At 44.2% G+C, this 22,180-nt stretch overlaps 1 protein-coding gene across 4 annotated transcripts; it reads right to left on the reverse strand.

The window, feature by feature from the left end:
• Positions 1 to 5,749: 5,749 nt before the first annotated feature.
• Positions 5,750 to 21,300, reverse strand: dnajb6b (DnaJ heat shock protein family (Hsp40) member B6b). 4 transcript variants are annotated; one of them, XM_037456218.2, is made up of 10 exons: positions 21,116 to 21,300; positions 17,915 to 18,022; positions 16,886 to 16,995; positions 16,086 to 16,166; positions 15,728 to 15,832; positions 12,970 to 13,107; positions 12,714 to 12,873; positions 12,557 to 12,627; positions 7,865 to 8,023; positions 5,750 to 6,832 (listed from the first exon to the last, which is right to left on the reverse strand). In XM_037456218.2, the coding sequence occupies exons 2-10, from the start codon at positions 17,977 to 17,979 to the stop codon at positions 6,723 to 6,725; spliced, it is 999 nt and encodes a 332-aa protein (XP_037312115.2). In that variant the 5' UTR covers positions 17,980 to 18,022; positions 21,116 to 21,300; the 3' UTR covers positions 5,750 to 6,722. The 4 variants fall into 4 exon arrangements, with proteins under 4 accessions (XP_037312115.2, XP_062415180.1, XP_062415182.1 ...); XM_062559196.1 differs by lacking the exon at positions 21,116 to 21,300 and adding an exon at positions 18,752 to 18,892; XM_062559198.1 differs by lacking the exons at positions 5,750 to 6,832; positions 7,865 to 8,023; positions 21,116 to 21,300 and adding exons at positions 11,744 to 12,416; positions 18,752 to 18,883.
• Positions 21,301 to 22,180: the final 880 nt, after the last annotated feature.

Here is a 22,180-nt window from a genome sequence, read left to right on the forward strand (position 1 = left end):
GGCACTCCCGACTGGACTCTCAATTCTCTTTCTCTGTTTGCCAAAAACGCGGGATCCTGGGGAAATTGATCTTGCCTGAATCATTGTGTACACTTGTGCGTTCAATGGTTTGAGATGTGGACTCCCACCATGTGGTTGAACGTTAGCATAGTAAGTTAGCATAGCCAAGATAAAACCACCAGTCACTTATCTTTCAACAAACCACCAAAAGAGTTTTTTTCACTTCTATTAAGCCTCCTCTGGTAACATTTGCTTCACTTTTTACCTACAAAGGACCATACAAAAGAGAAAAAAGAAAAGAAAATGATTATTAAGCATTATTCATTCTCGGGAAGCTGGGTGCACCAAATATCTGTCAAATTGTCAAGTGTTGAAAAAGAAAAAAATAATTAACTGAAATTGAATTGTTATTACTTGAAAAGGGTTTCATTACATAACTTCCTATTTAGATGTAGATTAGTTGTCACCAAATATTACACCCAAGAAACAGCCTAGAAACAGTTAGTTCTGTTAGCTAGCTAGCTAAACTGAGGTAGCTAACTGCGCTACATTTAAAGGTACAATTATGGAATGTCGAACCTGATCCTTTAATATCGCGTTGTGTGGACGGGAATATACTAGGACCTTGTTGCGGTTCCTAGCACCCATCCTCCAGGTATCACACAGGTAAAAAAAAAATAACACGCACCTTTTGCCGCTCAGCCGTCGCCACGTTGAGAACCAATAGAAATGCTAACGATACCACACAAGCTTAAAGGAAAATGAGCAAAGCTGGTGAAGCCCAGTCCAGTTGCAGAACCACAGGGTCATATGTAAAACTGGATGTTGTATCCTGAATGGGATTTATGGTGGAGTCCAGTGAAAGTTGATTATTTTTGGGATGCTAGCAGCACATTGCAGCCCCGGAGCAAACATCGGGCTGAATAGAAAAGGCAAAGCCTTCAATCACAGAGCAAATCTCTTCACATTACCCCCCTTCGCTTCCTTCTCTCTGGTTATTAATGGGCTCACAGCGGCCACAATGACATTTTACACTGTTTCATCCCCTTTCCCATCATGCATCTGGGGATACCCTGGCATTTGGCAGGGGGTTGGGGGTGGGGGGGGGGGGTCGTTTTCACCCCTTGTCTGCGGTGGCGGCTGACCAGCGCACCTTCAATCCCGCGGCCTGTCACTCATCATAAGTGAGTTTATCAACACACATCTAATCGCCCGCACTCCACGGGGACCTCAGCCATTTGCATACTAAGATTGGTTTCTTTTGCTCGGCTGAGAACGCAGCTTCTTTGCATAATTATTAATGATAAAGAGACGGTGAACAAATGTGTCGGAAGGCATCAGCGTCACGTATACAACCAGATCCGAAAAGGATCCGTTTAGTGACGTGCAAGTGGGAGAGATGAGGGCAGAAGGGCAGGCGAACGGAGAGGCTGCCGAGGGATGCACGTTTGCGCGAAGGGAGGAGGGTTAATCAGAGAGCCACGTATGGAACATAAGGAGAGGTGAGGATTTGTTTGTTTTCAAATCATTTGTTTCACCGGGAAGCACACGGAAGGGCGTTTGTTGAGAAGAATGGAAATATGTGAAAAAAGCCGTAAAGAAGACGCGAAATGTGAACTAAAAGGAGGAGTGAAAATCACCACCTCGATGGAAGGACTGAAGTCCGGTAGCGGGGGGAATGTTCCTCTTGTAGGAAGGAAGGCCCACAGTGGCAAACAGCACACGAAGTCACTCTGGGAACGCACCACTGACAGCAGCAGGCCAACGTTGTCTGTAATCACCCCTTTCTTACGCCGTCTCTCCCTCTGTGGATAATGTTCGCCGTCTATACGGGAAGTGTTTTGTGTGAACGGCTTAACTGTTTTGCAGCTCCATACGAAACAGCTGCACTGTTTTTACAGGACAGGAATAAATAAATCATGCCCGCTATGGTTCATCTGGGGGTTGCGGTGCCCTCCCCGGTTTCTCCACTAAGCAGCGGCCTGTATGGCAGAGTGTAATAGCGTGATATTAAAAATGCCCACGGCGATTGTTAAGTCACGGCGGCACTTTGAAAGCGGGATGGATGACCTTTGGTGAATCATAATGAGGCTTCTTCGTGAGTTTCAAAAGGCAGAACATAGTGTGGCATAATAACAGCTTTGTAAAGAAACACACGCTAGTTTTCAGTTATCACTTCTTATATAGTTGCACAGAGAGCTGTTAGCTTTTTATTGTTTGCAGAATAAAAAATAACTTGGTGGTAGTCAGTGAATTGTAGTTTAAATATCAGCTGTGGTTTGCACTTATCTCCCCTTTCAGGAGGAAAGAGGGGAAATTACCTTTGACCTCCACGTTTTAGCATGAGAATTGCTATCAGTATTCCACACCCCCCCCCCCTCTATAGCAACCTCAGGATCATTTGAAATGCCAGCTCTTGAAATCTAAACTTGATTTTTTGTTTCTTTTTTTTTTAATGAACCCATCCAGAGGTTGGGGTGGGGGGGGGGGGGGTGCGTTTGAGAAGAGGAGGGTGGAGACGGGGGAGGCGAGCTGTGGGCTCATCTGCATCACAGATTAGGGTGCTTGGAGAAAAATCAACCATCCATGATTCATTACATGTTTCCTGCTGAGCCTCTTAGATGGCAACCGTCCTAGCAACAGGATCCTAGCAACAGCAACAACTCTCCGCCGTTGCAGCAGCCTATCAGAAACTTTGATGCCTGATCAAAATTTAGCCAATGAACGGAGGACAATGTGATGATGTGTTTAGGGCTCTTAACTGTGTCCCTCTGTATGGACATATGGAGGTTTTTGTACAGTACATTTAGTATTTCTGTGTAGATTATTTCAATTTAAAGGTGGCATAATCTGACTCATGCAGAGCGATACAATCTGCACTTCATTCCACGCTGCCTTTTTACTCTTTTCACAAAGGAAATAGTTGTACTTACACACGTTTCTCACTTTTTCTCATTGTGCTTCATTACATAAATAAAGTAAATTAGTAATTAGATGTATGCCACTGCAGTCTAAATACTACATAATGATGATAGGGTTGATGTACAGCACACACTCCCACATGTCACATGTCACTGATCCAAGTGTTTATTCGTCTGCTTCTCTGTAATCAGACATCATTTTTCAAAGAGCGCTTTGACTGTCATTTTATGTCAGATAGGCCTGATCTTCTCATCAAAGGGATGTGGTCTGTGCGGGTCCAAAATGGTCTGATAATATTCAGCGGGATTGTACATCACACTGATGTCTCTGCCCCCCTCCCCCCCTCATCCCCCTTTAAGAGTAATCTTGCTCTTTTCAACTGCGCGCGGTGTAAAGAGTCCGCGTCACCATCTCCCTGAACAACCACAGAATGAAGACAACCACACCAAAATGATTCAAAGCGCCGATACGATGAGTTTAACATGTCACTCTGGCCTCTGACTGAAGAGCTGCACACATGTCAAAATGAACATCGCTGAACAATAACTGTATATTCTTTAAATCGTTTTCTCTTGTCTCAAACTAAATATCAACCACTTAATGTTCACCTTAAATATTTGCATTTCTGAACAAATTTCGGGTTACAAAAGTGTTTTCACCTTTTTGCAAAAAGGCCTGCTCAGAACATTATCAGAAATGCAGACAATTACCTGAACATGGACAAATAAATAATTCATATTAAAAGCATCTAAAAACAGCACAAATGTGTACGTCATACATCACTACTTTCTTCATGTGGTGCGTAGATGTACTGCTTAAGATTTCCTGTCATTTCTTAATCTCACTGAGGGTATGATGTCCCACAAGAGTGTGCTGATTGCTCACAGCAGGGGGGGGGGGGCAATTCTTTTCACTGAATTGGTCTGTAGATTTTTTTTCTATATTGTTTCACAGTCGGAATCCGCACTTTTTTTTTGTGGGAAAGAGCTCGGCTCAATCAGCGGGCCGTTGTGTTTCTTGTAGATTGTCAGCAGCGAAACACAACCATGTTTTTTTTTTCCATCCCAAAGTTAACACCCGACATTTGAGAAAAGTGACTTCTTGTCTTTTATTTTCTCATTCAATGGCCTTTGTTAAGCTAAAGAAGGGGTAAAGATGGCCAGGAGGTCACATACAAAACAATTTCATCACCAAACCAAATGCTTTCACAGAGGCCCCTTTCTGAGGTTTACATTCATTACATAATGTTCCATGACATACTGTACGATTTTTGCTTTTATGAAATACTATGCAATAACTTGACCCCCAAAAATGTTTCAAAGGCATTGTAAAGCTCGAGCTTTGCGAAGAGTTTGGTCAAATATGGTGTACTTACATCTCTGCTCCTTTCTGTCTCCCTTGCTATGATGTTCCCTCTCTCCTGATCTGCTGAGTGCACTCTTGAATAGATCGCAGTCCAATTTAGCCCGACCTAAATCCCTGTCTGACAGCTGTTCCAAAATAAAGCACCCAGGTGGCCTTTAGTCTCACTTTGTTTGTCTTGTTTTTAATCTGATTCCAATGTCGTCGGGTAGCCAAATCATTCTGTAAAAATGGATTGAGAAACCCCTTCCTTCTTTGACTCGAGCATGTTTATTTAATTCACTTAAGTCTTAAGTCCTTGAGCACAACAATAGTTGGTAAGTAAGAAAGAAATCCTCCCCGCAGTCACAACTGTTCCAAGCTTGGTTTGATTACACAAGGAATTTGTGGACAGTTTCTGCATCGATCAGGTGCTGCTGGTGAGAAAAACGCATCTGTGTTTGAATCAAAATCACAATTAGATTCATTTAATCAACCGGAACCATACATTTGTTGGCCAATGGCCAATAAAGCGCGCACAATGTGTGTGACAACACAAGTGACCAACCGTGTTCTATAATCAAAACGGCCTACTTTGTCTATTTCATGCTGATTTTTCTAGACTAAACAAATATTTTAATTTTGGGATTTATTGCTGCTTTTAGCTCATTGTGCGCCATTTAAATACGGTATTCCTAATGTGTCTTTACTTAAGATTACAAATCCAGACCACAATTCTTAAATTACACTTCTCTTTATGATTAGAACAAAAAAAATCTATTTATCTGTTATTTGGAACATTACTATTATATTAGGGAGCGTGTCAGTGAGCCGGCGATGTGCTTTTCGACAGGAGGTCAATAGGAACCCGGTCAGGAACAGTTGTGTAACAACTTCGGGAGGCTGTGGAAGCAAAGCGATGGATGGAGATGGTCCACTGCCTCGACACTGTTTAATTAAACCCTTAGAGGCCAGCTGTGTCACATGCATTCATTCTGCCATATGAATAATACAAAACACTGCAGGCTCATTCAAAATAAAATGAGAAAAAAAACTGCTCCTCGCAGGGCTCTGCCCATGTGACAGGAAAATCCAGGGTGTTTTGTCTCTGCTTCAATTCAATTACCGTGCTCGAGGAGAGCAGTCGGTACGGAACATTCACTAAAGGAAAGAGAGACTGCGGCTCAGGTGACCTGGCAACGGAAACAAAGAATAAACACGATAGGATCATTAAGAGTTGCCAGAGTGGCTCGAGACCAAATCCGAGGTAAAACCAATAGTGAATTTTGGACTTAAAAGCTAGTGTTTCTCCATGTCTCCATGTTGCGTATATATTTAAGCCAAATCAGCAGGTGACAACCGATCCCAAGTGTCTCATTTGGGTCACTTGTTATTTATGCATGGTATAACACAACTAGAACTTATAAAGTCATGTAAAATACATGACATACATATGATATGATGCGATAACATCCGGATTCCCCAGGAGAGTATGTATTCGCATTTATTGGTAGGAGTCCATAAAAAAAATGAACATTTCTACATTTGCACTTACAGTAATGTTAAGGACAATTCAGATGAGGAAAAACCACATTCTGTTTTTTAAAATATTTTACAAAAACACCCATGGAAGGTTAACATGTTGCTGAATCTACTCAGTACAAAGAATCCTACAAATAGAAAAGTAATAACTGGGAGGGCATAGCTTTTTTTTCACCCTGTTGGAGTAGTGGTAAGAACAGAGTTTTCATGTATGTGTGATGAAGGACTGGACATTCATGCTCATAATAAACCTCACTCTTCAATGCTTTCATCCTGCTTTGCTCTCACATTCCCTCACAACGCATCCTTCTCCCTCCGTGTCTCCCCCATTGAAGGGATCCACTAAATAGCTTGAGCCTTCAGCTCTTCTCACATGCTACACGCTATCAATGCAGCATAAGCAAGGCTACTGCTGTGATTCTCCTTCCACCGGAAATCTTTCAAACACACTTTCTCAAAACAGTGTGCTGCTGCTGCTGCTGCAAAAAAAAAAAAACACAGTCCCATCGTAGGAGATTAATCACAGTTCCGATCCATCCCCAGAGCCCGCCCACAATAATTACAGCAATAGCAAAAGCTTAGCTACTAAAAAATGTATTGTAGATACAACGAAGCATTGAAGCGGGGTCTCTGCGGGCCGCCGCTCGTTACTGCAGGGGGCAGGAGTGACGCCATGCGCGGCTGCTGATGTGCACCGGGTGACACGACGCAGCAGTGGGGGGGGGGGGGGGGGGGTGTCGGGCCTCTGAAACGTAGCAGTGGTGAACTAATGCCTGCACATGGTTTGTGGTACGTCTGCCAACAGGTACATGTTTGTTTGTTTGTTTGTTTGCTTGTCGGTGTGTGTGTGTGTGTGTGTGTGTGTGTGTGTGTGTGTGTGTGTGTGTGTGTGTGTGTAGATGTTGGCCTGAGGTTGTTTAATAAAAGGCACCAAGTCCACCGAAACGAGGGAAGAGACGAGGAGCCCTTTTCTTTTTGGACTCTGCGTCCTTTAGCCACAGTTTCTTCCTCTTCGTGTCCATGTGCCCTGCAAAATAAAAGAGCACGTTCACCATACCAGTCATGAGACAATAATAAAAACCTACTTGGGGTTGCCGGGTTGTGAAAACAATCCGTGGCTGATGAAACTACGCCGCAGTTAGTCAAACATGACATTAGTCTCAGGGGCCAATTAGCGAAACCGTGAGCCTGGATAAAAGGGCAAAACATCTATGATCAATCAAGAATGCTATAAATCAACTAAAATGCTTCTCACTTTTTAAAGCAATATGTGCACACGGCTGTATTTGATGGTAAATAAATGTTGATGCATTGACTGTGGTGCAGACGTCCTGCTGCCCGTTTACCAAAGGTCAAAAACCAACTGGCCTTCAAGGTCAATTTAACAGCTAAAAATAAGTAATAAGTGTTAAGCAAGAGGATTAACATAATAAACACCTGTAGCCAAAATGTTGTTCTCATTAGTGATTTGTAGCTCATTCATAAATCATCAGTAAATGAACTACTTCTATAAACTATTTGTCACAGCTTGTAAAAGTGTTTAAAAACGCATGCAGCCAGAACCAGAACGTGAGCAGCTTGAGACATTCTCTCAGACAGAGAATTAGGGCCTTTGTTTACGTCGGCAGCAGGAAGTGCGCACAGTGAAATTAAAGGTCCTCTGCATCTCCAACGAAGCTTCTGTTACAAAAACAACCTGCGCGACCCGCGGCCGCGTGCCGCAGATAATTGCTCCGCTTTTCTGCGCGACTTTTCGACCCTCTGAAGGAAAACAGAGGGCGACCTCTGACCTCCGGGCCGTTACTGCGGCGTGGAACAAGAGCGCCGCCTAATCAACACCCCCCCCCCCCCCCCCACGTCCTCTGTGTTTACATCTGCCAATCACACGCGCCACTCCTCGCCGGGGCCCGGGCCCCCCCCCCCCCTTTTTTTGTGCTGGCCCCCGCCGGACACAAAGGAGGACAAATTAGCTCCGCTTATTAGGACGCCGCTCTCTAAAAAGGAGGGAATTAATCAGCTGCGTGGCGGCGGCGGCGGGGGGGCGGCGGGGTGGGAGCACCTCTCGTTAGTCCCAAGCTCTGCGGGCCGTGTTCCTCCTCCTCCTCCGGGGGGTTCTGAGCGGAGCTCCGCAGGTAGCGCTGGTGCAGGCCCAGGCCCGGCAGCGCGTTCTGTCTGCGCCGACGACACTCGTCCTCCGGGGGGCCTTGGGGCGCCGTGTCTGCGGGCAGAGCAGAGTGGGGGTGGGGGGGGGGGGGGGGGGGATGAATCTGACCAACAAACGCCGTCTGGCCGAAGGTTCTAAACCCAACAGCTTTTTAAAATAAATATTTATATAAAATATTTATTTATCGGTGAAAGGTCTTCTGCCTTTTGACGTTTTGTTTTGTGCAAAACCAAAAAAAAACATTCAAAAATCACCTGGAAAAGGAAAAGCTATTTCCTGGCGGTGCCCTTGGCAGAGTGAACACAATCAGGAGAAAAACACACATCTACTACAGCAAGTTGAGCACAAGTGCAAAGATGAATAGATCTATTGATGTTACCAACATGAAACAAAGATAATATAAAAACAAGAAGTTGAAAGAGTCCCTAAGGTGACATAAAGCCCCCCCCCCCCCCCCCCACCCCCCCTGCCTTCAAATGGCAACCATATATTTAATTAATATTTCATCTGCCTGACTTTATTGTGATTAGTCATGTAAATAAAATGAGATTTGGTTATTCTTTTCTCCAGGTCATTTACATTTATATTGAATTAATGGCAGGCAGGCTATAGAGGGGTGAGGGGTGTGTGGGGGGGGGGGGGGGGGGAGACTTATGCTGCGAGATTACAAGCTGATCTCATCGCCATTGTGTTGTGTAATTAAGGCGGTGGAGAGGAGAAGAAAAGGGGGCCAGATGCTCGCCGTGCTGAACCTGCTCCCCATTTAGAGGACGATCTGCGGCAGCATTTAAAAACCCACGCGCGGTTTGTAGCAGCCCGGCCTTCAGCACATCACAAGTCATTAGAGACGCGACAGCTTTGTTTGACGTACTGCTGAACACCTGTGGGAGAACCCCCCCGCAACATAAACATATCGTTATTTTATTCATTAACGTACATCTCTGCTGCCGGGCCTCACGTGACATTTTCGAGGGGAGAGATGCTTTCAGGAGGAGCTGAAGGGGTTTTCAGGCAATCAAGGCCGGGCCGCGTGTGCTCCGCTTCACACGGAGATAAAGACATCTCCAGATTTCAATTCTCCTTCAATGGGCATCTTATTACTGCAGGACCTCCATTATGCCCGCAGTCGATTCCTTTGTCTCAAATGCTTTCTCGATTGTGTCAAGGTCGAAATTGGCTGAGTGTTATTGCCGTATGTGGTTTATTTACACGGTGAAGAGGGAAAAAAAAGTGATTTAGTCCCAAATTTCTGTGTGAACTTTGAAATAAGCTTTTTAAATTGAATACACAGAGCTACTTGTTCTCTATCCAACTCTGGAAAAAGTAACTAATCCCAATTTGCATTCATCTGGTGATCCACTCAGCTGGATTAAGGCAACCTTGTATGTGACTCCACACTCGTGCACTCGTGTTCCGAAGGATCAATATTTGGGGCTATTATAGGCCGGGTTACCTGGGCGATAAGACTCCTTCTGCTATCAGGTCGCATAATCCATCATCAGTTAATTAATTTACACAAAGACAACATCAAAGTGCACTGATGATAATGAGATCTTTTAATGCTCGTATAGGCGGCCTTTTTATCTCCTGAATCACGAGAGTTAATTTGAAAAGCAGTGAACACGGTTCTGGATGGTCTCATTTGCAGCTATTGTCTTGAGAGTGCCTGTCATTTGTCTCCAGGCTAAACAATGCCGTTTGAATCTCTAAAAAGCTCTTCGATACACGGGAGCGTGCACATGTGCACAAACACCTGAACACCTGAACACGCACACACACACACACACACACACACACGCACGCACACACAAGCTTTGTGTGACAGACAGAAGCGGCCTCGCATGCAGCCGGCTGGTGGAGAAAATAAACCACTGCTCAGGAGGCTAAACCAACATGACAACTCTAACTGTGGACCACATTATTTTCAACAGGCCACCTTCGACTTGGTTTAAGACAACGGGTGTCGCGCTGATGTGAGATACAGCCGGTAGGGACACACCTTATCTTTGCCACGGTTCATAAAGGGGCCAGACAAGAGGGGTGGTTGGTGGGGGGGGGGGGGGGGGGGGGTGTCCTCTGCAGACCGAATGTCATCTTTCATAAAATGAGGAAATCACAGTATTGAGTGTTGTATACTGGAATATAGAAGAGGATACGGGACGATATTTCTAGCAGAAAATCTAAGAACTAATTTAATAACTATTGATAAAGTGAATTGCATATATTTAGTAGAAAAATAATGTTTCTATGGATGTAGCTTGTAAAATTATCCTACTCATCACTCTATGGTGTCATCATCACTGGCCAAAACAATGTCAGGCTGTCTTTGGTGCACAAACAGCGCCCCCCAGTGGCCACGTGATGTCTGGTTCGTAGCAGAAACTTTGGAATCTTCTTTTGAGGGACATAATTAAGAGTTCTGATTTTACTCACCCCATAAAACGTATTTGACGTTAACTACTTGACTGTACAGCTCTCTTAAAAAGGATTGGGAACTCACACAGGAGGATAAGTATAATGGTGCTGGGATGTTTGTCCAGTTAGGAAAAAAGTAACACCCACCCTCTCAAAGGCAGAAGCTCCTCATAATTAAGGGAGCATAATCCCAGAGAGAATACATTTGGGATAGTGAAGTTGTCTTGCGATCAGACACTGAACTAAATGGAAACGAATATGGGCAAAAACGAGGTAAAGTTGAAGACCAAAGCCAACTCCCTGACTACATTGCAGTCGTACCTAAGATTTCCCAAATTAATTTCACTATTATAATATATATATATAATGTCACTATGTATTCTGGATGTGGCTCTAGCATGTAACCCCAGAACCCAGCAGAGGGAGCTATTGCACCAATAACAAAACGTCTAACATCGCCTATTCAACTGCTCCCCACTGATGACGTGGAAATCTAATGCAGACCCATTTGTACTGACTCTAAGATGATGGTTTTATTTGTAATTATATTTTGCAGCTTATCGCTAGTTAGTATTAATCCCCATCTACAACACACGCACACACATCCTTAATTTACCCATCACGATTCCAGCGATGGGGGAAGCGACAGACTATGTAAGCAGTGGAGACTGAGCGCGGGCCTGCTGTGTCACCTAGCAACAGGACTGCACAAGCACCCCTTCCATCACAACAGATGAAAAAGAATATCCCTCCCTCCCCCTCGAGCTTTCGTACCACCCAGCAACCCTAAATCGGCGGGAGTCACATGAATCCTGTCGTTGCCTTCTCACCTGGTGGAGAATACCTACAGCACATTTGGGGTTTGAGGATACAGCTGTGTCTTTGCTGCAAGTGCATTTCCACCATGATTGTTATGGGTTATATGAATAGCATTTATTTTTAGTGCACACACACACACACACAAGTGACCAAGCCCTAATGTGAGTCACCAGACATTAAGAGGTTAAAACAACACACACTGTGAGCTGTAAGTGTACCTAAAGAAGCAGCCGCTGTGGTTTCCTTTATTGCGTTTTTGTGAAGCAGGGTTAAAAGAAGGCGCACACACACACACACACACACACACACACACACACACACACACACACACACACACACACACACACACACACACACACACACACACACACACACACACACACACACACACACACACACACACACACACACACACACACACACACACACACACACACACACACACACACACACACACACACACACACCTCATACTACACACCCAGGAAGAGGGTGATGAAAAGAAGCCATTCAAAGACACCAGGTGACTGCGACTTTCCACCAAGATCAACAAACTGAAGTTTATTGAAACCTAAACTTTTTATTTTTTACAAAGAATGAAAAGTCCCCTGTCAGTCCGGTAACAGAGTTGTGCGTCAGAGTTAATGGTTTTAGCTGCTTACATTGTTAAAGTGAAAATATAAAAAGCAGCCTCCTGAACTCAGCAATCATGCAAAAATAATTCAAACAAACAGACATAATGTGGGTTTCCCAAATACACAGACAAGAGTTAAAGTAAGACAAATGCTTATTACTTATTAATGATCCACGTCATTCATGGTACACACGCGTGAACAAGGCAACAAACAGGTCAGCAAGGTGAAATTCAAGACATTAGGGCAAAGTGGTTAAGTTTTATTCATTCACTTGTTAAATTGGTCATTTGAAAAGAACAAAAGTCACATGCTTTAATCTGATCTTACAGCATCTTGTTTTTCCAGCAACAAAAAGAAATACAACTTCCACCGCAAAGGAGAAATATATAAAAGCACGTCCCCAACGTTGTGCTTATGGCAGAAATATAGAGCACAACTACATTTCTGTATCAAACAAAAAAAGAGCCCAACAAGAGTCCCCCACCATAACAATAATGGAATAAATACAAATGTACAATTACGATGACGTCTCTCTCACCTCCTTCGCAGTTTAAGCTAATATGAGAAAAATTGTCCTTCTGGAATGAGATGCGGGAGGAAGGAGAGAAGAGAGACCAAACATAGTCACCGAGTTCTTTCCGAGTGTGAAAACTGTACACGGGTCAAATGTTGAGGCGATATAGTTACTTGTTCCCCAGTCTTAGGAGCTGCTCCTTACCATTAACTGTTAGAGACCTTATCTGACCGTCCTCCTCCACCTCCACCCGCTCCTGGCCGTTCTCCACGATCCTGTGAGAAACACAAACGAGCAGACCTCTGGAGGTCAGACTGGGGGAGAGATCACGCGGAGAGTCGGAGATTGGCCCTTTCCTTACCGCTTTGTGGTGATTTTTCTGCCGTTGATGAACTTGGTGGAGGTGGACACAGATCTGAAGTTACCCATTCCGCCGCCGCCGCCGCCGCCGCCTCCGCCAAACGACGAAGAGGAGAAGGAGGTCAATCCCCCTCCGCCCATTTCTCCAAAGGGGCTAAAACCTGTGGAAGAGCAACACCGTCAAGAAAGAACGCAGCAAACATGGAATTCATGACGAGTCGGGTAAAATGTGGAGCCATTTGTTAGGATGTGTGGACCTGAATTGAAACCTGAGAGGCCAGGCCCAAACGCCGGGAAGCCCCCAAAACCAAAGTGCGAGCCCCCCATCCGGCTTTGGAAGGCACCCCCATGGCGACCGTGACTGGCTCCGAAGAAGTTGTTAAATGGGTCCTCATCTGTGGGGGGGGGGGGAACATAGCAGACAGTAAAGATTTTTGTCTTTTGGACTTTCAGCTCGTTCTATGCATAAGCACGGAAGGTTGGACCTTTTTGTTTCAGTTCTTGCACATGCAGCATATATGCAAAGAAGATTCAATGGATGGATGAATGTGCGTTTGATCCACTGTTGATGTGGACATAACGGATTTGAGCAGCTTTAAGACACAGCTTCCTAAACGCGCATTGAGTTTGTAACTTCTGGAACAGTCTCAACTGTCAAAGTGGCCCCCACCGATTCTCCCCCTAAAGCCCTGCGGACGTGCTGCTAATTGCAAGCTGCCGATCTGGGTCGACCCGGCGGGACGAAGCTGGATCGCTGGCACCGGTTCCTCCTCCAGCGTCGATCGTAAGCAGCGACGAGAAGCCTTCGTTTGTTCCCTCGGAAAGAAAGCTTTAAGTAAAAGAATCCCCCCCCCATCGCTGTTGTAACTGCATTACTGTCGGTTTACCTCAAAGAGGAAGCAAGAAGAAACAGCTCAGCTCTTAAAGAGAAAAAAACAGCGTGCTGGTGTACACAAAGAGATGAAAAGGTCACGGCACTCTGACGGAACTGTGTGAGACCTCTCGAGCACAGAGAGCAGATCAGGGAGGACTCTGGCACACCTTTAAAACCTGGTGTAATAGCAGAGGATGATTTGAAGGGTTAGAGCAGGACAGTACGTCACTTACAGGAGGAATATCACTGTGTGTTTCTGCAGTACTTCAAACAACACATGCGTGTAAAATCTACTGATGCCGTTCCTTCACGCGTTCCTTTCAGAATGAGAAGGTTTGCTCTCTCAAACTGAGACACCGCCATCGGGTCAATCTGTGTTTGTCTCTAGAGCCCACAAACACAAATAAACACGCGCACACACACACTCACACACACACACACACGCGCGCGCGCACACACGCCTCCGTCCGCTCTGAGGTGGCTGTGTGAGTGACAGATCTACAAGACCAGCTGCTGCTCACTGAGACGGTCGCGACGGGAGGCCGGTCGGGATTTTAAAAACACATTTGAAACGTATTTTTTTGCGGCTGCCCTCTTGAGGAAAGTCAAATCAAAAAGCTTCTTTATTTAGATCTCCCCGAGGAAAAACAGTTCTTAGTATCTACACTAAGTATAGTTGAAGAAAATTCGTCAGGGCGGATGCACGTATCCTGTTGCGAACCAATTAAGCAGAAAAAAATAAAAGGTCATCCCCATTGGAAATGGAACTTGAACTCTACCCTCTTCAGTACACAAGAAGCACTTTGAAAAATCCCAGCGAAGTGCTGCGAGCACAGGGAATAAACAGCAACAGCTGCGCTGCGTCACCTCATCGTCTCCATGTTACCACCACATGCAAGTTTATCGGGAAAAAACACTTATAAAAATAATTATTTTAATTTCCCAACAAGTTTGAGTTCAGTAACACACACCCTTCCACCTTTCTTTAGCACATTTCCAATAACTCAGGTATTAGATTACAGTTACTTTCAACAACTTTAAGTCATATGAGTGTTTGTGTCGCACTATGTTTTACGTGTGCTCCCACACACACACACACACACACACACACACACAGCCTTATTACATCTGCTTTTGTTTTAATACAGAAGCTATTTTTGAAAGCATTCCATTTGAGTGATGTAGACGTTCAAATCCATCCTCAGCCTGCGTCTGAACTCCATATTTAGAGCTCCACAGGGTGAACTACACACGCCTCCCAATCAGCCTTCAGCTGAACCCGGACAACCGGGCCAGACGTTAAAAGTCCCTTCACTACGGACAGAACAATTAGTGATCAACAGCCACAGCGCATTACCAGCGGTGTAAGAGCATAGAGAGCTGCAACCGCTCTGTTGTGTCCACGATAATAGGCAGATTAAGACAAAATGTAGGGTTACCACTAACGGCTATTTTTAGCCTAAATTCTTTTTTATATTCTCGTTGTTTATTTAAGAAACAAAGTGGGGGAAAAAATAAAATCCTCTCAACACACATGAAAAAATAAAAAATAAATCTATGAATGTTTGGCAATTTATTTTATTATTTAATAGTTCACCCTGCACAGATTGTTTAATTGTTTCAGACGTTTCAGATGAAACATGTCTTTGTAAGATCAGATGAAATCTAAAACTAATTCACTAAAAACAGTTTATTTTTAGGATGCAACTTCAGATGCCTTTAGGTATTTCATCCATTTCTTTATTTGTATTTAGTAGTATCTAGTGTTGTTTCTAAAGTAGTAGCTGAAGGCTACGTAGCTCAACTAAAGAGTCGGACGACATGTGACATTTAGTGGCAGACGACCTCCGGACGTGAGGAGCGCTCTGCGTGCGCTGTGGCGGATTAGCGCGAAGCTTCACAGAATGTTTTCTTGGTCCTGATGCTCAGTCTCCGACCCTTCTACACAGCGGGGGCTGCTAGCTAACAGACACACTAATAGAAATGTCAACTTGTTCTTCTTCTCTCTCGTCTGCGTGCATTTTTTGATCGCATGAAATGATGCGGCTAATAATAACCTTTGCCTTCTCTGCACTCTTATGACTCTTTGGGTTTTTCCTTTCTTTTATCTTTCTGAAAACATTTATTGAAAACACACTCACCAAAGAAATCTGCAAATGGATCTCTGCCGCCAAAGAATTCCCTGAAAACGTCGTTGGGATTTCGGAATGTGAAACCGCCGCCACCGAAGTGTTCATAATGGCCCCCTGTAAAACACAATATAAAAGCTCATAAAATACATGAGTCATGCATGTCATAAAACATAAACACAACAGCTTAATTTGAATAATAAAAACATAAATGTTATTGCTGATGGTTAGATAACTCTCACAATAGTTTGAGAACCACAGCCACTAAATCATGAACTTACTTTCAATCCTCATCAGGCTTCTCTACTTGACTACTGAAATCCTATCTCCATCATCGAATATTTTGTTATTTTGGAAGTGGTCTCCTTACCTCCTCCTCGACCTCCTCTTCCTCCTCCTGCTGCTGAAAGACCTTCTTTGCCGTATCGGTCGTAAGTGTTCCTCTGGCTTTCTGTTGTGGGAAAAGAAAGACTTTGCATGAAACAGATTAAACAAACCAACAAAGGGAGATTTTGTTTTATTTTAATCCTCAATTAGCATCAAATTAACTACGCCTTTAAGTTAAAATCTGCACTTTCTGCCTGCTTGCCCCAAAGTGTCGGCCCCCCCGTCATCATGTGTCACAATGACCTTGACCACAAAGTTCTCACTAGTTCCTCCTTGAGTCCGAAGGGACGGAAAAACACGAAAAAACAAAAGTGAAACACAAAGTAAAACTCAAACCTGCAACATTTTATTTTTTATTTTATCTTTATAGCTATACGTTATTATATTTGTATTTTACTTTTATCTTATTGCTGCATTACATTGTCTGTTGTCCATTATTGGACTGTCTTTCGTCATGAACCAACCGCCAAGTCAAATTCCATGTATGTCTAACATATAATGGCAATAAACGATTCCTGATTCCTGAGGACTATGGACCCACTAATTTGGGTATAAACACTCCTTACTGCAGCAACACATGCTTCCCCAGACTGGATGTGAGGAACATAACGGACTTGTAGTTTGTGATAATAAAATTAAAATGTTACAAGCTTCTGTTGTGTTCATGTGTGCATCGCTCTGCTGTTTGCATCAACTTAGAAACAGGTTCAGGTCTGAAATGATCTGCTTTACACATTTGATGAATGACACATGTCACACATTAATCCACAGAACAAAGCTCACCATCTGAGAGCACCTCATACGCCTCTGAAAGCTCTTTGAACCTTTTCTCCGCTTCCTCCTTGTTGTCCGGGTTCTTGTCTGGATGCCACTTCAACGCCAATTTTCTGTAACTGAAGCACAAAGGCCATGAAGTTTAAATGCGGACATTCACATCAACATACATGGACAAACGCGCAATGTTTGGCGTACACTGTAAATATTCCTGGGTGGGGAGGTGGAGGGGGGTTGTCAGTTCTTAATACAGTAATGGGAGGTGGAAAATGTGTATGCATGTATAGTGGACACCCCCCCCACATTAGAAACACATTCAGGTCTTTTTTTAGGGTTGCAACTATGCCTACACCAAACACACAGACACCCCTGTATGCACACACATCACAAACACATACATGCCTACATTGTCTCTCCCCCCCCCCCCCGGTGGAAATAACACATAACATAAGACAGCCCGCACTCGGCTGACGCGAGGCTCGCTCGCCGGCTGACGCTGCATCAGCGCTTTGTTTCTAGGCCCGGCCGCCAGCGGACACACGGGGAACACGGCTCCTCCCGCGGTGAAGGGTTTGTGTCGTCCACGTCTGCAGATGTGACTTACTGGCCGGTCTCGGTGGAGATAACATTTGACTTGGGCTGCCAATAACTGGTGCGCGTAGAGATGGCAGACGCTCCGCATTCGCTATCTTTCTAACCTCTGCAGATCGGATCCACTGGTTGATTTGATGTTCATCATTTCTCACATAATTTCATGCCACTGAGTGATTTGCTGCGTTATCTAAAATACCTGCTTTTCTCCTGTTGAGTGGGAGATCTGCGTGTGGGGAGTGTAAAAGGGAAGGTATTTGACACAGGGAAGGTTACAGGGAGAAGAGTGGAAACTTTTCTGCATTGCAGCCTCTCTGTTTTCTCTCCTTGTGTCTGTTTACACAGCCAGAGGGAGGATATAATTAACCTGTTACACCCCTTTGAGTGGGCCACATTTAGCAACAATCTCGGGCAAAATGGAGCAGAAAAACACTCGGGGGCACTTACGCTTTTTTAATGTCCTCTTGCGTTGCATTTTTCTGGACTCCTAATGTCTGGTAATACTCCAGCATGGCTGTGTGAGTTTCTACTTGCCGTCCCGTGTGAGGGTTGTCTCTGCGGAAAGAAGAGGAAGTTACGTTAAGACAAGTTTGCTCGGACGGCCCAACAAACTGCGACTGACCGTGGCCATGTGTGGCGGGCGGGATATCTCCCCTCCAGACCCCAGAGGTCAACGGGAGGGGGCAACGGCATTAAACGGGGTGGCAGTACACACCAATGTAATCAACTGCACTGAAATAGAGACGCAGGGAGGAGGACAGCTAAGCTAATAGAAGCCAAGCCAAATTACATCGTAAACTGGTGTTCACCCCCCAGGCAGTAAGAAAACAAACATGAATCACGGTTTGTGGATACAGCCATAAAGACTGTGACGCATTTCTTGAACATGACCCAATGTTGAAGTTATGAAGCTTGGCTTCTGAAGAAAAAAAACGAGACTGAACAGGTCTGGGGGAAAATCATCAGAACACAATCAGCTCTTCTTATTTTGCATCTAGAGTTGGATATTAAGATATCACACCACAAAAAAACTGTAGCTGCAGCAAGAGGAAACAATATGGTTAGAATATCACATTTCCTCCTCCGATTGACAGTTTCCGGACACAAAAGGAAACATTGCAACAAGAGACTGCCCCTGTCTGTTAATAGAAAACTTGGGGATCATAAAAAACACGTTTTCCTCTCGCCATTGTGTTTTTAAATAAGTGCAATGCAGCGGATCGTTTTCACGTGAACTCTGCCGAGCCAAAGGGAGTCAAACTAGGGGAAACGCTGCGTTCCTACCCGTCCCAGTGGACGACACCTTCTCTCCAACACATCGTCCTTGTGTGTCCAGCGGTGGAAGGTGGTCACATTATATTTCTCCCCTCCAAGTTCTACCCAAGGCACGCACTTCTCTTTAAAACAGAGAGGCGAGATCCAACATTCTGCAACCGGCCGGCCGAAACGAGGAGGAAAATGCAGAGGAAAACCACAGGCGGCCGCTAACTAATGGAGAGACACCTTGGCCATCGAACTAAAAATGGTAAAGGAACCCGTGAGGGCAACTTACGCAGGGACTCAACTGTGTCCTGTTTGTTTACTATTTATAACCTGTGGCCTTTGCAGTTAGATTGTGTTTGTGTCTGTTGTGAGCGTGTGGAGGGGCATGGAGGGGGGGTTGGCACATGGCAGTGCCAATAACGGACTCCTCGTTGAGACACGGCCCAGGCACTTAACTCCCGTCTTTCGCAACTCCCAATGCCCCTCATTGACTCAATTTCCACCATTTACAGCCCTCGCTGTAAGAATGACCTCTTTTCCATCCCCGAATATAGACCACAATCTACACGTGAACAGTGGCGACCCAGAAAATTGTTCACTTTCCTCTGGGTCTCCTCTTAAAAACCAACCGACCCGCGAGGAGCCGCGGCACGTACGTGCAGAAGGACGCCTTTGTGGTGGACTTCCGCCGCTGACCCAGATCTGCCGGATTCCTGAGGAGTGTGCCTCGGCGGGAGCAACAGATGTGGGTCAGTCCACCCCGTGACGACTCAAAAGAGAACCAGAGGTGATTCAAGATTCTAATCAAAGAGGCTTTATTGATTTGAAGTTCAGTTACTGGCAAAGAGGGTCTGGCTGTTTTGGATCACTCAGGATAAGCACACAATCAGATAATAAGTAAACTGATCAGGAAGTGATTGGCCAAGAAGTCTCGCTCTTGCATTCTTACCCTAAACTCCTTGATGTCGCAATTACCAGATAACCAGGGTTCAGGGCATATCACAAATTACAGCATTAATCATCGCAAAAAAAAAAAAAAAAAAACTTGGTTTCATTTTGATTTGAGTCTCCGCACGACTTATCTAACACCTATTTGCGGAAACATGTTCCAAGGGCCCTTGGTCACAAGAGAAGAGTTAGTTTACTGTAAACAAAAATGAGCATCGTCCTTTTGGACGAGGGATCCAGTCACACATTTTAAATGTGTGAGGAAATCAGTGAGGGAACTTGATCAAATAGCCGCTGGGGTTCAATAACCACCATGTGGCAAACAGTACCTTGTTAGCAGTGTAATGCACTCGGCAGGATACATTATTTGGCAAAAGTGGTCCTCCACAGAGGACACGGCCGGTATCACTTACAGATCCTTCAAAGGATCAGATGAATACATCATAACTATATAATACATAAATACAGCTACTCAAAGGTTGGCATATAAACTGTTGGTTTAATGGTAATAACTCATAAGAAATACAGCTTCGAAAACATTTGCTTTGTTTTTAAAAAGAAAATGCTACTTTTTACTACTTTTTCTGTAGTTGAGTCCAGCAAAGAAAACATAGATAATAGAAATTAAAATGATTGTGAATCGGCCATAGAGCAATAAATGAAACGGCTATTTCACAGTCACTTATCACACTTGCAAATATAGTATTTCATGTGTTGAACTTGCTCCTAAAAGTGCAACTAACGTAAGTTGCAAACAAACAAATTGAAGTCGAGGACCAGTCGAACTTGTACGAGCCACCATCAACATGCGGGTCAACCTCACGGCGGGGGGGGGGGGGACTTCTTGCATGTGTGCTGATATTATCATAACAGCAAAGATATTGCATAATGAGAACCCCCTCTGGGAATAGTCCTATCTTTAATATTAGACTGGCATCGTTAGTCTCATATTAGCCCGTTAAGCTAACGCGTTGAGTCTGAACCGAGCGGGAAATAACGCTAACGTTTAAGTGGCATTCATAATTTGACAGTTAACGTCCGTTGAGTTAGCTCGCGGTGTAGCTAGCTGTTGCTAAGTTATGAAATGTTTGGGCTCGTTCAGCTAGCCGAAGCCGAGTAAAAGCAGGTTTAAGCGAGCGTATATCTTGAGACGGGTCTTCAAACCGAGCACCGCATCCGCGTGGACCTAACGATGCATAATTAACGTTAGTTTATGACAGTTATATATATATATATATATATATATATATATATATATATATATATATATATATATATATATATATATTGGTATCTTGTTGCATGAGGCTGCGACGCCACAGCATCCAAACGAGTGGCGTTTACGTTACCGAGTCCCGATGCGACAGGAGACGGAGACGTTACACACAATGGAGCCGCTTAAACCTACAACTTACGCCTCTTGACGGAGGGGCTTACCTGTTAATTAAAACAAAACAAAAAAACAGTGCGTTCGAGCGGGGTGGTGGTGGGGGGGCTCTTCTTTCTCCCTCGCTATTCCTGTGTCTTCCTCCTGAGAACCGCGGCTGCTGGTGGTGTAGCGTCAGGAACCGATACGGTGTAGCCTTCTGAGGTACTGCTGCCTTCAAGGCCGGTCGGATTCTCGAAACTGCAACAACAAAAAAAGATCCCTGTACAAAGTCAGGGTCGTATACATTTAGCAATGTGAGCCATTAAAAACAACAAATGGTTCGGGAGGGTTTGTAGTTCAACACCCCAACAATCAATACGTGACAAAAAAAAAGACTGCGGTATTTTTACTCACTTTTACTTACTTTTATTCTTAAAGCTTTGTCATGATGATGGACCCCGTGTCAAACTTAATAATCAACACCTTTAAGCCTTTCAGTTGTTATTTCCGTTGTGTATATTCTGAAACAATATATTTCTGTGTGAATAAAGTCATCACAAAATAACATAAGAAAGGCGGTGTCCAGGGTACCACAGGGAATCTAGCTGCATTGTTTGCACAACATAAAATTCTCACTGTTGCATCTTCAAATGAAGACGAAGTCAAATGTTTAAAACTGCGTTGCTCATCTGGGATACACTGTAAGTGATACCTTTCATCATAAGAACGAACATGCAAAGTGCAAAACTGACGTTGCTTATACATCATCGCATGTGCTGGAACCAGATTGCAGATCCTATTTTTATTAGCTAATATTATTAGAGCTGGAATGTTTGTGCAGAAACCAATTATCTACTTAAGAACACATTTCCTCTACTTTGCGTGCCTATTTTTCATTGTGACCAGTGGAGAGTAAAATAAAAGGAAAATGGCCTTACCTTTTCTTTAGTCTTTAGTAAACATATTTGTCGAATAGTTTCACAACCCCCCATAGCATGTATGTCGATCTTGTCATTTTCAACATTGAGGCTATTAAATGCATTTGCGCTACAAGAAGTTCACGATAGAGGTGTTTTTTTTCCAATGTGTCCCTGAAAGCACCACGTCTTTGAGCGTCTCTCTGACCCTGCTCA

This window comes from Pungitius pungitius, chromosome 19 (assembly GCF_949316345.1).
Source record: "Pungitius pungitius chromosome 19, fPunPun2.1, whole genome shotgun sequence".
NCBI classification, from domain to species: Eukaryota; Metazoa; Chordata; class Actinopteri; order Perciformes; family Gasterosteidae; genus Pungitius; species Pungitius pungitius.

Excerpts from the sequence above, each read along its gene's own strand:
- dnajb6b (XM_062559196.1), bottom strand. The coding sequence starts at position 18,786 with ATGTGTTGGAGAGAAGGTGTCGTCCACTGGGACGG. Across the intron at positions 16,996-17,914 it reads CAAGAGGACATTAAAAAAGC|TTACAGAAAATTGGCGTTGA; the intron begins GTAAGTGCCCCC and ends TTTGTGCTTCAG. Across the intron at positions 13,108-15,727 it reads TCCATTTGCAGATTTCTTTG|ATGAGGACCCATTTAACAAC; the intron begins GTGAGTGTGTTT and ends CCCCCCCCACAG.